The sequence below is a fragment of the Nematolebias whitei genome, chromosome 6 (assembly GCF_014905685.2).
Source record: "Nematolebias whitei isolate Nwh7 chromosome 6, NemWhi1, whole genome shotgun sequence".
NCBI classification, from domain to species: domain Eukaryota; kingdom Metazoa; phylum Chordata; class Actinopteri; order Cyprinodontiformes; family Rivulidae; genus Nematolebias; species Nematolebias whitei.
In genome coordinates this window covers 46477697-46495181 of record NC_056503.1, presented here as the reverse complement: position 1 = coordinate 46495181, position 17485 = coordinate 46477697, and the positions used below count along the sequence as shown (strand labels likewise).

Here is a 17485-nt window from a genome sequence, read left to right as displayed (position 1 = left end):
ACACACACACACACACACACACACACACACACACACACACACACACACCCACACACACACACACACAGCACTCTACTACATCTGTACAAAGATAATCTGAATCTATAGAGACTAATCAAAGCTATAGATCACATTCACACTCCCCTGGGGGCAATGAGGGGTTCAGTGTCTTGCCCATGGACACTTCAACATGTGACTGCTGGTGGAATCGAACCCTCAACTCTCCCACTGGAGAACGACCGCTCTAGCCAGTCTTGTTCATTTTAGTGGATTTGTTCGTTTTAGCTTCTGTTCTGCTTGTTTTAGCTGAAGCGATGAACTCTGGCGACCTCTATAGGAGCTCCTCATGCAGCGAGGGAGGAGGTGCGACATGAATCCTGAAATTTTGTTTGACTTTTTATCATCGTTATTATTATTTTCCATATTATGTTGTAAATAATAAACACTCATTACATATATTTTTTTATTTTTCCCTGGCTCTTATTTCAGCAGATGCCTGCAGACTGATAAATATTCATGAGCCTTTCAGGCCTGAGGAAGCTGCTGGAGACGGCTGGTTGTCAAGGTAACGGAGACTGAAAGCGGAAATGCAATAAGCGAGCCTTCAAAATAAAACGCAATACCGTGAATGTGAAAAGGGAAACGTTCAAAAATCCAAGTTACAACAGAAACAATATCGGCTTTTGAGGAGGATTCATATTAACTTTTTAAAACGACAAATTTACTTCACGCATCCTTGGCTGTTCCATTTTGTTGACAAATTGTCTGACGTGCTCTTTCATCTTTTGCTTCAGAGAAACAAACAGTTAATACGACTCAAACAGCAGAAATAAAACAACTCATGTTAAAAATGTTTATTGCCTTTCAAATTTGCATTTGTCCCGAGTAGCATCAAAAGAAGAATAATATGAAATGACGTCAGGTGCAACGACAGTGAAGAACAAAACAGATCAAATATATTCAGACACATCTGCTGCACGTCTGGACTTCGTGAAGTGTGTTTGTGGTTCGCCACGGCAGCCATTTTTATGACCCGAATGTTCCACCAGGACCACAGAGCATTCTGGAGGTTTGTCAGAACCTGGAGGTTCCTCCTGCCGGAGGCCAGCAGGTAAACAGTCACAAACTCTCTGTTCTGTTTTCAACTCTTTATTCAGAGAAGAGACACCACCACAACAACAACAACAACAACAACAACAACAACAACAACAACAACAACAACAAGTAAAATAGAAAATAATGAAATGTTTTCTTGGATATGAGGCGAACTACCCGAGTTAATTTCAGACGTCGTCACCAGAAGTTTATTTGATTTAAAAACATCCTTTGGAGTGTCTCAAGAAGTTTCCCGTTTGGATACAAATGAAACATTTAGCATAAAAATATTTTCTTATTTGTTACTTTCAAACATTTTGTAGAAATAAAACAGCTCCATCTCCGGCTCTTCAGGCTTCCTGCTGCAGTGACAACTGCACAAAAATAACATAAAATAAAATAAAAGATCCTGGTGAACGTGTCAAAGTGGAGCGGTTCGGGTCAGTTGTACATGGTCATGTGGAGCCACTGGAACAAACAACAAACAAACATTTAAATAAACAACAACAACGTATCAGTCAAAAATAACAATAAACTACCAATAAAAATAACTCACTAAGTTTTAACAAAAGGCAAATGATTTAACTTTAAAATAGATCAACAAGAAGTTGTCTGCAAACAAACACTGAGCCCATGTTTGACTCAATAAATACTATTTTAGATTCCCTCAGAATCAAACACCATCAAATCTCTTTCACCCTCCACTTCACACATTTTGTTCCAACGTTATACAAAGTAGTTTGTTTTACTTAAAATGATCAAACAGCCGCTAGGGAGCACCAGCCGGTGTATTTCTGGTTCTGGTCCCAAGCCCAAGTAAATGGTGAGGGTTGTGTCAGGAACAGCATTTGACATAAAACACTGTTGCCAAAACTAACATGCGAGTTCATCAAAGCGAAACCATAACGGATCGGTCGAGACCCGGGTTAACAACGACCTCCACCGGTGCTGTTGACAAACAGTGCTGGTGGAAATTGTGCTGCTGTCAGTCGAAGACCAGGAGGATGGAAACGTGTCAGGAGACAGAGGAAGACGAGGAAAGTGAAGAATGTAGGACTGAGGGTGGCAACTCTAAATGTGGAGACGACGACAGGCAAATGTAGAGAGCTGGCTGGCATGATGCTGAGAAGGAAGGTAGATGTTTTATGTGTCCAAGATACCAAGTGGAAGGACACCAAGGCTCTTAGCACTGGAGTAGGTTCAAACTGTTTTACCATGTTGTGGATAGAAAGAGAAATGGAGTAGGGGTGGTCCTGAAGGAGGAGTTGGCAAAGAATGTAGTAGAGGTGAAAAGAGTGTCAGATATATGTCTGAAGGTAGGAGTAGATTTTATGCTAAAATGTTGTTTGTGGTTATGCTCCACAGGTTGGATATGATGGGTAGGAGAAAGATACATTTTGGAAAGATCTGGATGAAGTGATGGAGAGTATTCTCAGGGAGGAGAGAGTGGTGATCGGGGCAGACCTGAATGGACATTTTGGTGAAGGAAACAGACGGGATGAGGAAGTGATGGGTAGGTTTGGTGTTAAGGAAAGAAACCTGTAAGGACAGATGGTGGTGGATTTGATCAAGAGAATGGAAATGACTGTAGTCAACGCTTATTTCCAAAAGAGGGAGGAACATAGAGTGACCTGTAAGAGTGGAGGAAGGAGTACGTAGGTCGACTACATTCTGTGTAGAAGCATGGCCAGACAACATCAGTTAGTTGTGTGTAGAATGACTGTTGTTGTGAAGAAGAGAAAAAGAGTAAAATCAGAGAAGAAGACCAAATGGTGGAAGATGAAGAAGGAAGAATGTTGTGAGAAATTCAGAGAGGAGCTGTTAAAGGCTCTGGGTGGTAAGAAAGAGCTTACAGATGACTGGGCTACTACAGCAACAGTAATTAGAGAGACAGGTAGGAAGGTACTTGGTGTGTCATCTGGACAGAGAATGGATGATAAAGAAACCTGGTGGTGGAATAGTGAAGTGCAGGACACTGTTCAAAGAAAGAGGTTAGCCAAGAAGAAATATGACAGTGAGAGGACTGAAGAGAGTAGACAGGAATATAAGGAGATGGGACGTAGAGCAAAGAGGGAGGCAGCTTAGGCAAAGTGGAAGGTGTATGAGTTGTATGGGAGACTGGACACTAAAGAGTAGAGCCCGACAGATATGGAAATATTGGCTATCGCTGATACAGATATTGGGAGAGGAAGGCTAATGCTGATAACCAATATATTGGCTGCAATACTTTTAGCTTTGTCATGACATGGTGGTAGTTGGGGTGAGGACAGAGGATGCCGAGTACAGAGATGGAGGAGGATGTTTCGCTGTGGAGACCCTGAAGAGGGAACAGCTGAAAGAAGAAGAAGGAATGCACAAAAAAGGTGCACTGAGCAGCAGAGGGTTACATTTTGTTTGCTTCCTTGTGCTTCTGTACCTGTCTGTAGCTGACGGTTACCGTTCCCTGTCCCACCATGTCGTACGCCTGAAACTTGTCTGTGAGGAAAGAAAAGGAAGCGGCTCAGTCTCAGAGTCATGTTCAAGGAATCTTAAAAAACTTCGCAACAGATAAATGAGAGGGTTTCAGGTGACGGAGTAAAGTTTCCTGAATGTCTCCTACCTCAGTTCAAGTCAAAGTTTCAAACAACGATAATCTCATCAGAGAGAAAAAAAACAGTGTTGGAGCTGCTTTGGTCACTTGTTCTTGAGGTATTTTGCCAACAGGCATAGTCACGACTCCATGGTTGATGCCTTTCAGCAGTCGGCGATAACCAAGTCCCCTTACAGACTACAGGTCAGATATCTTGGCTAGATAATTTCAGATATCGGTATATCGGATAGTTTCAAAATTGGGCGGTCTCAGACCCAGTGGCAGCTGGTGGACTTTTCTCCAACTCCAAAATAGACATATACCAAACATATACTAAGGTTTCACACTAGTGTATTTACATGAATGATAACAATATAAGCAACATTATAATGTCATGTATTGTTCTACTTTTTGTACATACATTTTGCCCTTCTATCCTTGAGAGAATCAAATTTCTTTCAAAGCCTTGTTGTTAAACCAGGTCCTGGAAAAAGACAGAGTGTACTGTCTCCCTCTGTCTTTGGACTGCTGATTAACTGATGTTCGGCTGCAGGTCCAAGCTCTTTCACCTCTAGCTTCTCCTGATATGTTCTTCTCTCAAAAGGTATTGTTTTAAGTGACTTAACTAAATTAGTTAATTTCTCTTGCTCCATTTCGCATCTCTGTCCGATCGTCTCAAGCTGAATTCAGCTCTGGGCGCAGGAGAGGTGCGCCCCAGAATGGTCCTATCTCTTGTATTGAAGAGGAGCTACCGCACATGTACAACTTTTAACGAGAGTCTAGGGGCAAAGATTTTTGCACCCCAGGGCGGAAATAAGTCAATCAGATAACGTCAATGAACGAAACAACTTTACTCATCATTAACTATAAAATATTTATCTTACACAACTAAAAAATATATATACATATATTCCATCCATCCATTATCTTTACCCGTTTATTCCATTTTGGGTCACGGGGGTCGCTGGTGCCCATGTCCAGCAATCACTGTGCGAGGGGCGGGGTACACCCTGGACGGGTCGCAAGTCCATCACAGGGCCACACAGAGACAAACGAGACAAACAACCATTCACTCTCTCACTCACACCTAGGGACAATTTAGAGTTACCAATCAGCCTAACATGCATGTTTTTGGTCTGTGGGAGGAAACCGGAGCACCCGGAGAAAACCCACGCATGCACGGAGAGAACATGCAAACTCCACCCAGAAAGGCCCCTGGACCGGGGTTTGAACCAAGGACCTTCTCGCTGAGAGGCAGCAGCTCTACCAGTTGCGCCACCGTGCTGCCTCTATACATATATTATTTCAAAATATTTTAATTTTCTTATTTCATTTTAATTAATTTTTTTTAATGTTTTATTCAAGGAAATGTGTTGAGGCGGCGCCCTTGCACCCTCTATTGACCAGCCGCCACTGCTCAGACCCTTCCTCCAGATTCTGGTTCTGGATTATGGTTAACTTGAGTTCAGATCTGGTTCAACTTTAAAACCTGTTCAGAACTGGTTTGTTTACAGAGTTAGAGCCTCTGCAGAGCTTTGTCTTTTTCAAACACCTCTTGCAATGAATACTGTCAGGGGTGCCTCAAAAGGGGGGCCAGGAGGGGTTATGACCACCCTTAAAAAAATGGTGGCCCCTCACTGGCCCCCCTTGGCCAGACATATTTATCTTGAACCCCAAGATTTTGCATGATGTTCATTTTTAATTTTCTCTAGCTGTTTAGGATTAGTAGAACCTCATTAACATAAAAACAAAAAAAAAAGTTTATTAAACAATTAGGAGTTCAAAATGTAAATGTGATTTTTTTTAAATTCACTCCTTCTAAATTAAAACAAAAACTGAAACTAATGTTTTCAACATCAAATCCTCCTAAAAATGGTAAAACACTTTTTAATTTTATAGATAAAGCAGAAGTGTATTCAGTGTATAACAGAAGCACCAGTTGGTCCGTTTGGTCCATTTAACCTGAGCCCAGACAAAACCCCCGTCACGGTTTCTTACGGATCATGCTCTCCAGCTTCATGACCAGGAACAGGAAGCCCGGGTAACTGATGGTCATGTCGGGTTCTGTGTATCTCAGTCCGACCAGCTGCATCACCAGATCATCCACCATGATGCCTGGTGAGTCCACACACAGTCAGCCATAAATACACATGAACATTTTGCAACATGTGCATCTAATGAAGAGGGAGGAAGAGCACAGGATTATTTCTAAAATAACAACAAAATGACAGGAAGTAAAATATATTTGTTCCTTTTCAAAATAATTCTGAGTGAATACAAAATGAAAAATGTGCGTGGAATAGTTGGACACAACGGACTCCAGAGTAACGTCTAAGCACCTGAAGGCCTCTCTCACATTGACTGATGTTCACGTTCATGAGTCCACCGTCAGGAGAACAACAATGGTGTGCACGGCAGGGTTGAAGGAGAAAGACACTGCTCTCCAAAAAGAACATGGCTGCTCGTCTGCAGTTTGATGAAGATCACGTGGACAAGCCAGAAGACTGTTGGAAGAACGTTTTGTGGACGGAGGAGACCAAAACAGAACTTTTTGGTTTAAATGAAAAGTGTTATGTTTGGAGAAAGGACAACTCTGCACTCCTGCATAAGAACCTTACGCCATCTGTGAAACATGGTGGTGGTAGTATCATGGTTCGGGTCTGTTTGGCTGCATCTGGGCCAGGACGTCTTGTCATCATTGATGGAACAATGAATTCTTAATTATATCAGATAATTCCAAAGGAAAATCTCAGAACATGTGTCCATGAACTGAACGTCAAGAGAAGGTGGGTCATGCAGCGACACGATGACGCTCATCACACAAGTGGTTCTACCAAAGAACGGTTCAGGGAGAATAAAGTTCATGTTGTGGAATGGCCAAGTCAAAGTCTTGACCTTAATGCAATCCAGATGTTGTGGAAGGACCTGAAGCTGCAGTTAATGTGAGGAAACCACCAAGAGTTGAAGCTGTTCTGTACGGAGGAGTGGATCAAGTTCCTCCAAGCCAGGGAGCAAAACTGCTCAACAGTTACCAGAAACGTTTAGCTGTAGTTATTATCGCAGAGCAGGGGCACACCAAGTACTGAAAGCAACGGTTCGCATACTTTTACCACTCAAATATGTATAAATAAATAAATGACCAAGTATAATATTGTTGTCTTGTTTGTTTAACTTGGTTCTCTTTTTCTACTTTTAGGACTTGTGTGAAAATCGGATGATGTTTTAGATCACATAGTCAAACTTGAGGCCCGGGGGCCAAATGTGGCCCTCGTTGACATCTTATCTGGCCCCCAAGATGATGTGTTGAACATAAAATACTTTTTTCACTTGAATTTTTTCAGTAATCTTTGATGGTTATGTCAAAAGTGCAACAGAGAACATCAAATGAGACCAATCAAACTCTTTGTGAGGAATCTATGACCAAAATAAATGCTGGGTATCTAACGTGAGTTCATGTCTGAAACCGGCCCTTAGTTTAAAAAAGGTTTTAATTTTGGACCTCTTTTCTAAGTGAGTTTGACACCGCTGTTTTAGGTCATATTTATGCAGAAATATAGAAAATTATAAAGGCGTCACAAACTTTCAAGCACCACTGTGTATACCCTCGTCAAACTTCATCGGCGTCTAATAACATTCCAGACTAATTAAATGTTTAAACGATAAAGGAACAATTCTTCACTGTGGATGTAAAACGTTTTTTTTTTTTTTTAATTCTGGAAAGATATCAAACACTTGTCAAAAGTCTTCAATGTTGATATTCCTTTTGATGTGAATCGATGTGTGCTTGGAATCCACCCCGAAGATTTAACACAAATGAAGAAACAAACCAAATTACTGGACTTTGGACTTTACAAGCCAGGAGAGTGGTTTGAAACGTGCAGCGGCTCCCTCAGCTGAACAACGGATAAAGGAACATTCAGACGCATGGGTCTGGAAAGACTAACTTACATTCCCAAAGGAAAACCAAAAGACTTTCTTCAACTCCGGGAACCACATTTGAACAGTGTAGAGGCTGGAAAGGGAACTATGTTTGTGAATATGCACATTCTGAGCTCAGAATGCATTTCATGGATACATAATTGATGCAAGTGTGTGTGAGAGTATCTGTTTTTATTACTGGTTCATTTATAATCTTTGCTGTCAATATCCATTTCAAGTTGTCTGTGATGCACTAAACAAAAACAACAAAAACATTAGAGGGAGAAACGGATAAAAAGCAGAAAAGAAGAAGTTAATCTTGTGTTTTGGCTCCCCCTGCTGGTCAAATGTATAATGACAGACATGAAGCCTGATAAAACCAAATCAAAGTTCAACAACTGTTTATTGTTGCTGCTGCCAATAAAAAGTAATTTCCTGTGTTTATTGTTGCTGCATGACTAACCTGCTGCCTTCAGGGCTGGGCGCACTTCCTGGTACTCAAGGCGATACGTTTTATTCTTGTCAAACACCAAGAAGATGTCCTGAAGAGAGAACAGAAACTGAAGCACACGCTCATCTGGTGTGAAACATCTGGAGTCAAAAGAAGCTTTTCTTTTAAAGCTTGATGATAAAATTTTATGTTTTTTTTTAATCATATTATTACAATAAACGCTGCAAATCTTTTTGAGTAAATTAAATTTATAGTGAAAATATTTAATCAGTTTTTGCTTCTGACATGCACAACAGAGAGCAAACATCCAGGATCCTTCCTTAAGCTGCTCCTGAATTTGTTTTTCTTGCTGCTTCGCCTCCACACTGTGCAGATGTTGTGCTGATGCTGCTCGTACCGTCCACCTCCGGATCTTGTCCCACAGAGTCTGGAACTCAGGCCAGTTCAGCTGAGCGATGCCTTGGCTCTGGGAAAACCCTACGGTTAAGAAAAGTAATCTAACCAAAACTCCAGACGGTCCTTGAACGCAGCACGAAGTCAGTGCAACACTCGGCGTGAGTTTTCTGCTACCTGGCAGGTGATAATGTTTTGGTTTGTTTGTCTGTTAGCAAAAAACTTGCAAGAGATTTCAAATAACGTTAATTTTAAGGTATCATCAGAACAGCTCCAACTCTGTGGTCCTCATAAGATGATGGTTTAAAACGGTCATGAAGTTTGAACAGTTTGTGTCTTATGTAGAGCTCACTGTTAGCTACACACGAGTTAGCATGCTTCAAATACTTTGAATTACGATGAAGTCATGTGTTTTACTGTAGTACTTTGTAAAACAAACCACATCAGCTGTTTTCATTGGCAATGCCTTCTGGGAAAATCTTCTGATTCTGTAAATCAAACACTGATTTTTTTTTTTTTTTTTTTAAAGGATACGTCCATCAGAACCACCAGACTCTTGCAGTGCTCCAGAGCCAAGAATTTCTCACTTCCAGCCAACACTGAACCCAACAGAGAGAGGCAGAAGAGGAGATTTAAAAATAGATTTATCAACTCAACAGACGTCAACTCTGACCCACTGGAACACAAACTTTACACCACCGGGCCGAACATGTCCCCACGAGGACAGAAGGAACAGAACCACATCAAAGAAGCTTTCTAAACCTGTGGATGTCCTAACTGGAGAAAAACAAACATCATCCCAGATGTTGCTGGAGGATGTGAAAAACTCCAAACACAGCATCCTGTTCATTTTAAACCCAACAGGACCCTCAGAGGCTGGTCCATCCCAAGGTCAGAACCCCCAGAGTGAGCGGTGTGGCGTCTGCAGGAACGTTCAGACCTTCATGTCGGAGAAACTCAAGAACCTCTCCACAGATGCATGGATCAACACTGGAGAGACTCAGAGGTCCAAAGACACTCTGCTGAGGACCAACAGGTCCAGATGTTGGACAGAGAGGAGGTGAAAACAACTTTAAACAAAGGAGGAGTTCTCAGATTTTAAACTTCCACACAGCATTCAGCCTGAATCACAGTGAAACCATCTCTCTGCGAGTCGGGCGGACAAAGACCCTGACGGCTCTGGTGGGAAGGGAGATCAATCTACAGGGGACTTTAGCTGCTTAATGGAGCTTTTCATGCAACTCTTGTTTGTTCTGAAACAAAAAAGCTCCCCAACAAGAAGTGCAATGTCTTTAACTCCAAAATAGAAGTTCAGTTTTTTATTTTCTGGATGACAAGACTCTCCACCAGCGTCCTGGTAAGAATCTGTGACTTTCAGCAAACTGACCTCCCTGCTGGATGGCCTCAGTCAGAAGGTGGTAGAGGTGCAGCGGTTTGCAAAATCCTTTCTGCAGACACAAAACAAGAAACATGCAGAACACAGACACACACATACAGTCCTCGTATTTCAGGATTCTTAAGTGCAGTCGGTGGATTCAAGCAGTTATTGCACATAACGTGTGATTTTTATTTTCTAATCCTGCTCAGAGCTGCAGAAAAGCTGTCCTGACGTCCTCCGCCAGCATCTGTGTGCAGGTAAGCCTCACCTTGTTGCAGTGCTTCTTGTACAGAATTCTGATGGATGTAGGAGAAGGAAGAGCTGCCTGGTGAGGAAATGAAGGCTGCAGAAAAAAAAACTGGATTTAGAAATACACTTTTATTCTTCTCCAATTGTCGTGTTTGGGACTGAAACTTCTGAAGTTCTTTTACAGAGAGACACAAATCATAAATTATTAACTTCTGTTTTATGTATGTAGTAACCAGTTGGTAGACCCACTATGTGAAGGCGCCATTTATAAGACTAAGTTTATTGTGGCTCCTCAGACTGATGAAGTCTTCTGGATGAAAGACGAAATGTTTCAACAAAAAAGAAACAGTCTAGAGGACCTGACTTAACGTTGTTGGACCTCTCTAAATAGTCTGGTTGGGATGGGATCTAGCAGACATGTTGATGGTTTGGGTGAAGCTTTTATTTTTGACAATTCAGACAGCTCAACCGGCCAAAAGTAGTCCAAACATAAATCAGGTTCTAGTGACATTTCTAAAGCTACCTCAGCTAACAGGGAATCAGAGGCAATAGTAGGAATGTTGGTTTGAATTTTCTCTCTAATTGAAAAAAATGTATTTATAAAAAATCTCATGAAGTCATCACTGCTTATAGTTGTAGGAATACATGGCTCAACAGAGATGGGACTTTTCATTAGTCTATAGTACTGAACAGAAACTTGGCATTATTTTTAGTTTAATCTATTAAAGATGAATAATATACAGTTCTAGCTTTACGGAGAGCTTTCTTATATGTTAGCAGGCTATCTCTCCAAGTTAAATAAAATTCTTCAACGTTAGCGGAGCAACATTTTCTTTCCAGCTGTCTAGATGTCTGTTTTAAAGTACATAACTCAGATTGAATCAAGGAGCCACCTTCCTCTGATTGTCCAAAAAAGTTCAATCTGGTCCTCTGGACATTCAAAAAAAACAAAAAACAAAACAAAGCAAAAAAATCTAGAAACGTTTCGTCTCTCATCCAAGAGACTTCCTCAGTCTGAGGTGCTGTTTTCAGCTCAGTCTCTTAAATAGCACCTTCACAGAGTGGATCAACCAGTTTGCTGCTGACAACCAAAACCAGCTGATTGATTACTTTCTTTTTCAGCTGAGCTATTTTTTTCAAGTGAAGTTTGCATTTAAGTTGTAAGATTATCAACCAGATCATCCAAGTCACTGCTTTCTACTGCATTACTCTGCAAGATAGAGGAAAACAACAATGGAAGAGTCTTTAAATTTGGTTACAGCATTTTCTGATCGTTCTCAAATTTCTAGACAGAAGAGCGGCTCCATTCAAAGTGGGATGGATGCCATCTCTCCGCATCAGACCAGGTTTTCCCCCAAAAGCACTCCAGTTACTTATGTAGCCCACATTATTTTCAGGACACCACCTGGACAGCCAGGGGCTGAACGACGACATACAACTATAAATGTCGTCGCTGGTCAGGTTGGGGAGGGGACCAGAGAAAACTACTAAGTCCAACATAGTTTTGCAAAGTTACACACTGAAGCCACGTTAATATTAGTGACCTCCAACTGGGTCCCAGCTGCTCAGGGTCTGCTGGAGGACAACTAATGGGAGCTAGTCTCAGTAGCACCGCACTGCCTAAGCATTAGCCAGGTCCCCTTAGGCTAAGGAGACCTGGTTAGCTATTGGTTTTTCAACAGTGTGGAGCTGAGCTTCCAATTCAGACAGCCTCTCCTCCAAAGATACCATAAGAAAACATTTATTACATGTACCATTACCACTAAAGGAGGCAGAGGAATAGCTAAACATATATAACATATTATATATAAATATATTATATAAATACACACATATATATATATATATATTTTTTTTTTTAAGATACACTCTTGCAATATTCTAATCAATGTTTCTAAACAGTAAACACTCTAAAAGGGCACAGCATGTCATGATTTCAGCTCTCTGCCTCCTGCTGCACTCTGCCAGCGCTCTTGGCCACGCCCACTTCTCCGCAGATATGACACGCTGCATGAAGAAGCTTCTCCTGCAGCTGTGGGCTGCACACAGGTGCTAAATAATTTTAAATAATTTATTTTAAATAAAAAATTCATGCTGATCGTGCAGCTCATCCATCAATCAGCCAGTTGCGTGTCATGTCCAATCTTCTTTTGGAAAATCGCGATAGAGCGAGTCCGCGAAAACGAACCGCGAAGCAGCGAGGGACTACTGTAGTTTAAATTTACAGTAAAAACATATTGAACCTTCATTAAAGGAAGTGTTTGCATCTTGTTTGGTTTCTGAGTGGCGTTATTTTGAACCGGACTGAAACAGAGAAATAAAAAGTTGTTTTCCTCTGAACTCTGAATTTGTTTTAACTTCACGAGAATTCATTAAACTTAAAGACAAAAAAAATAATGTAACTGTACCTCTGTTACTGAAGAGATGTCTTGAGCTGGTTTGTGAGCAGGCCTGAAGAAAACATAAATAAACACATTAAAATAACCATATTTAAAGCAACAAATGATGACGATTAAAGATCATTTATTCATTATATGAATTTTTGCGTCTTTATGTTACTTATTCTGCTGTTTAAAAAAATTAGATAACATTTTGGTACATTTACTTTCTAGCTTGGCTTTTGTATCATACAGCTTTTTTATCTTCTAGATGACTATATAATACTTTAGGCTTTTAGCTACGGTATCTTTTAGTTGCTTCAGTTTTGAGTTATCCTTCTGCTACTTTTAGCTGGTAACACTTTACAATGAGGTACACAACATTTGCTTAACTACTAGGGAACGCCTAAGGAACAAATCAGGAGCTAATGGGTAGTTAACCAGTACTTAATGGGGAACACACAGCCTTATTAGGAGACTACTGGTTTGTTACCACAGAAACAGAGGAGAAATTACCCATGTGGGTTCTGAATAAACTCTGCACCAGTGAGGTCACAGCTTATACAAAAACCTGTTTCCTAGTGATTACTGATTTGATTACCCATTAGCTCCTGATTCATTCCTCTTTATTTTCTTTGGTAACTACCCGTTAGTTCTTGATTAGTTAATCTTTGTTTACAAGGTAACTAACCAGTAGTCCCCTAATAAGGCTTGGCTGTGTGTTCCCCATTAAGTACCGGTTAACTACCCATTAGCTCCTCATTCGTTCCTGAGGCGTTCCCTAGTAGTTAATCAAATTTTGTGTATCTTATTGTAAAGTGTTACCTTTTAGCTTTTAACTAACATTTTGCTACTTTTACTTTTTAATAGCCTTTTGCTGTACTTAGTTTATAGCTACTGCTTTCCTACCGTTAGCGTGTCGTTTGCTACACTTAGCGTATTTCTACTTTTAGCTTTTGGTTACTGTTTTGCTAATTTTAGCCTCTAGCTAGCTTTTTGCTACTTCCATTTGTTTTAGCTAGTTCTCTGCATCTTTTAGCCTAAACAGCTTCATTTTAGCTTCTTCATCAAATTTCAGATTGACCAAGTCATTCTGCAGCATCCAACATTGCCTTTTCACAGAAGAAGTTTCGTTTAAAATACATTTTTGAGCTTTGATGTGCGTTTAATTTTTAAAACTGTAAACAAAGTATAAAGCGGAGCCTCGAGCGTATTTTTCCCACTTTTTTCTGCTCTGAGCACGTTTCAACCCAACGTGTGATGCGTGACTCACGTGGCTTCGTTGCCGCGCTCCGTCAGGACCCGCAGGAGGAACTCGGCCTGCTGGTTGGGCTCCGACGTGGACGGGATGATGATGTAGCGACCCGGAGCGAGCGAGCCGCGCAGAACCACCTCCCGACGCGAGGAGTACTGATGCTGCAGGACCGGGTGGAGCACGCTCAGGTCGTCAGGCGACAGGTGCGTGTTCTGAGGGTGAGCCTGGAGACACAAACACCTACTGAGCTCGTTTCTGTTGCAACACGGAGCGTGGGAGGATTTTTCATGTCGCTCAGACTCTGAGGCGTCTAAAGAAAATCTGCTTTGAACAATCGGTCATGAAGAACGATCAAGTGGAGAGAGGCAGGAGGCGCTGACACAAATGTGTTTTGTTCTTTAGGCACAAGTTCTCTGATAGTTATTAAGTCAGAAGTGCTTTCTTCCTTGTTTCACAGCAGTATTTTGACACGAGGGGGCAGTGTTTGTGGTACGTCTGAGTGGGTGCGGTGGTATGAACACCTGAGATCCAGGAAAGGAAGAACCTACTTTACTCAGGTAAGCACCGGGCGGCCGTCCTTGCTCCCAGACAGTCAGAGTAAAACTAAAGAAGTGTTTTCTGCTTCACAGCTTTTCTCTGCTGTCCTCTTGTTTACCTGAAGGTAACAAACTTGTTTTATGTTTTACGTATAAATTAGATTAACTGAAGAATTTACAGACTTCACAGATAACGAACGAGTTACTGTAACTTTAGTTTGCTTTCATAATGGTTGAAATTGGGCTTATGGAACGCAGATTAACCTGAAAAGTTCATTTGATGTGATCAACTATTTTTTTTAAGGTTATCAACTTGTTCAACATCTTAATCCTGCTCGTTGTCTCAGTCCTGTTCAGTAATCTGTAATAACCTGATCAATAACAATAAACGATGGAGGGAGTTGGTCAGAGTCCCGTTGAACACGGCCTTACTGAGTTTAAAGCGTTGAAGGAAAAACCAAAACAGCGTGACAATTATTATGTTTTAAGGCTTCACTTCACTTCAGCGAGATTCTTGTCCTGCAGTTTTCAACTTATTTCAACAAATGTTTCAGCTCTTTCAGGTCAATCCTGCTGTGACTTTTGGTATTGGTGCAACTTTAGCTTTTTGAAATATTTACCCTTTTCTGCCATTTTTTTTTTCCTCACAGAAAATGAACCGAGCTCATTTTACATCCTTCAAATCTTTAGATGTGTTTACAACCTTTTACTGCTCCTTTCACATTTTGTTCTGGTTCAGCTTCTTTGTGCAAATTAACTTTTTTCAGCTACTTTCATAAAATTTCAGCTGTTTTTGTGCTCCTTTCAGATTTTCCTGCTAAATACAACATGTCTGTGCTTCTTTAACTTCTTTCTGATAATTTCAGCTTGTTATGATCCTTTCAGCTTATATCTGCAAGTTTCAGCTTTTTCTTCTCTTCAGCTGTTTTTATGCAATTTATAGCTTTTCCAGCCAATTTCACATATTTTTAGCTCATTTCAGCTCTATCCATTTCCTTCTGGTATTTCAGCTTCTTTCTGCCTTTTCAGCTATCTTTAACTAATTTCAGCCTTTTTTTTTTTTACTAATTTCTTAAATTTTGTGCTAATTTCTGCTAATTTAAACATATTTCAGCAAATATGTGTTTTTTCTGCTTTCTTCTACCATTTTAGGCTTGTTCTTCCATTTCAGCATTTTTTAAAGATAATTTCAGCTGTTTTTCAGCAGGTTCTTCTGCAACAAGCATTCACATTGCATTTTCGCAGGAAATGAAATTTCTTTAGTTTTAAATTAATTTTGTTCTGTGCGTTGAACAGAAGCCCTGAACAGGGATTAGAACCCTGACCCACAGATTAAAGGTCCGATGCTGCATCCAGACCCTGTCGGTCCTGTATGTTGAAATCTAGACTGACTCAGCCCTCGGATGTTTGCTGTCGGGGCATTTTCCAGGGTCAGTACCGGTTATGTGTCAGTACCGGTTATGTGTCAGTACTGGGTCAGTAACGGTTATGTGTCAGTACCGGGTCAGTAACGGTTATGTGTCAGTACCGGGTCAGTAACGGTTATGTGTCAGTACTGGGTCAGTAACGGTTATGTGTCAGTACCGGGTCAGTAACGGTTTTGTCTCAGTACTGGGTCAGTAACGGTTATGTGTCAGTACCGGGTCAGTAACGGTTTTGTCTCAGTACCGGGTCAGTAACGGTTATGTGTCAGTACCGGGTCAGTAACGGTTATGCGTCAGTACCGGGTCAGTAACGGTTATGTGTCAGTACCGGGTAAACGTGCAGGCCGATGTTGAGGTGAACACCTCTGCGCCTCTGGTACTTCTGCATCAGAGCCAAAACGAAGGAGCACGTCTTCTGGGTGTTGCTGGGGTTGTTGTCCACCTCCGACAGGACAAAAAGGAACTGGGGGTTCTGCCAGAACAAGCCTGCAGAACCAGAGCACACATTTTCACAGGACTGTAATCTCCGACATCGTTTCATCTCATTTGCTCACATACGGGTCCAGCCCCCGAACGTCTCCTGCTGAGCTCCGTCACCCGTCAGACTCCTCCAGTTCAACGTTTCAGCTCAAGTTTTGAGTCAATCACGGCTTTTTTTTTAAAATCTGTCATTCTAATTTTCCAAACTGATGAAAGCCGAGGACACATTTTTGTTAAATACTGCAGAGTCAGCATATAATGCAATCATGCACAGCTAGCACTGTTAGCAAAATATCTCATGAACCACTTGAACAAATCCTTCAGGAAATTATTATCATGATCTACAACCGATTACCTCGATGGCCGCCACAGACATTAGAAAACACCAAACTGACTATAACTCATTAATTTTTACAGATACTGAGCTAAATTTTGGTAATATCTGAGTCGTTCACAACATGTACTCTGAGTGTAATCATGGCGCAGTCAACCCTGTCTGTTAGCAAAATATCTCACGAGCCACTGGACGAATTCTATCGAAACTTGAGAAAGTCATTGAATGGACTGGATTCTACTGAAGATTAACTTTTGGAGCCGATCTAACTCAAGATGGCTGCCACAACTAAGAGCCCTGTAGGTTTTACAGATATTGAACTTGATTCTGGAGTGGTGGTAGCTGAGAGTCATCTCTAACATACTTTGAGTGCGAACAGATCTCATGAGACTGATCACAAGTCTGCAGCTGAAACAGCTAAAACCCTGTCCCTTGATCTACAGCAACATAAAATAAATATCTTTATTGTGTGAATGTTTATGAAACATTCACTCTCCTGCGAGCCATTTTTCTTCTGTATGTTTTTCAGAGTGATTCTCTTCCTACAGTTTTCAAGCTATTTCAATTTAATTTATTTATAAAGCGCCAAATCACAACAAAGTTGTCTCGGGGCACTTCAACAAATCATAAATCAAAACATTCAGCTCGTTTAAGAGAAGGGTGCCATGAGTTTTGGTATCGATGCAACTTTAGCTTTTTGAAAGATTTATCCATCCATCCATCCATCCATCCATCCATTCATCCATCATCTTTTACCCGCTTCTTCCATTTTGGGTCACGGGGGTCGCCGGTGCCCATGTCCGTCAATCACTGTGTGAGGGGCGGGGGACACCCTGGACAGGTCTCCAGTCCATCACAGGGACACATAGAGACAAACAACCATCCACTCTCTCATCACTTCTAGGAACAATTTAGAGTTACAATGAGTCTAACATGCATGTTTTTGGTCTGTGGGAGGAAAATGAAGTACCCGGAGAAAACCCACGCATGCACAGAGAGAACATGCAAACTCCACACAGAAAGAC

General features: G+C 41.1%; 1 protein-coding gene across 1 annotated transcript in view; it reads right to left on the bottom strand.

Moving 5' to 3' along the window:
- Positions 1 to 1454: 1454 nt before the first annotated feature.
- Positions 1455 to 17485, bottom strand: part of zgc:85932 (uncharacterized protein LOC405875 homolog) — a 29621-nt gene continuing 13590 nt past the window's right edge. Inside the window, exons 10-20 of the mRNA XM_037677929.1 lie at positions 15975 to 16132; positions 13705 to 13910; positions 12462 to 12504; positions 10073 to 10147; positions 9814 to 9874; positions 8961 to 9025; positions 8431 to 8499; positions 8046 to 8124; positions 5663 to 5779; positions 3512 to 3570; positions 1455 to 1563 (exon numbers count right to left, since the gene is read on the bottom strand). Coding sequence (XP_037533857.1) covers positions 1537 to 1563; positions 3512 to 3570; positions 5663 to 5779; positions 8046 to 8124; positions 8431 to 8499; positions 8961 to 9025; positions 9814 to 9874; positions 10073 to 10147; positions 12462 to 12504; positions 13705 to 13910; positions 15975 to 16132 — 959 coding nt within the window. The 3' untranslated portion in view covers positions 1455 to 1536. The remainder of the gene's footprint in view (positions 1564 to 3511; positions 3571 to 5662; positions 5780 to 8045; positions 8125 to 8430; positions 8500 to 8960; positions 9026 to 9813; positions 9875 to 10072; positions 10148 to 12461; positions 12505 to 13704; positions 13911 to 15974; positions 16133 to 17485) is intronic.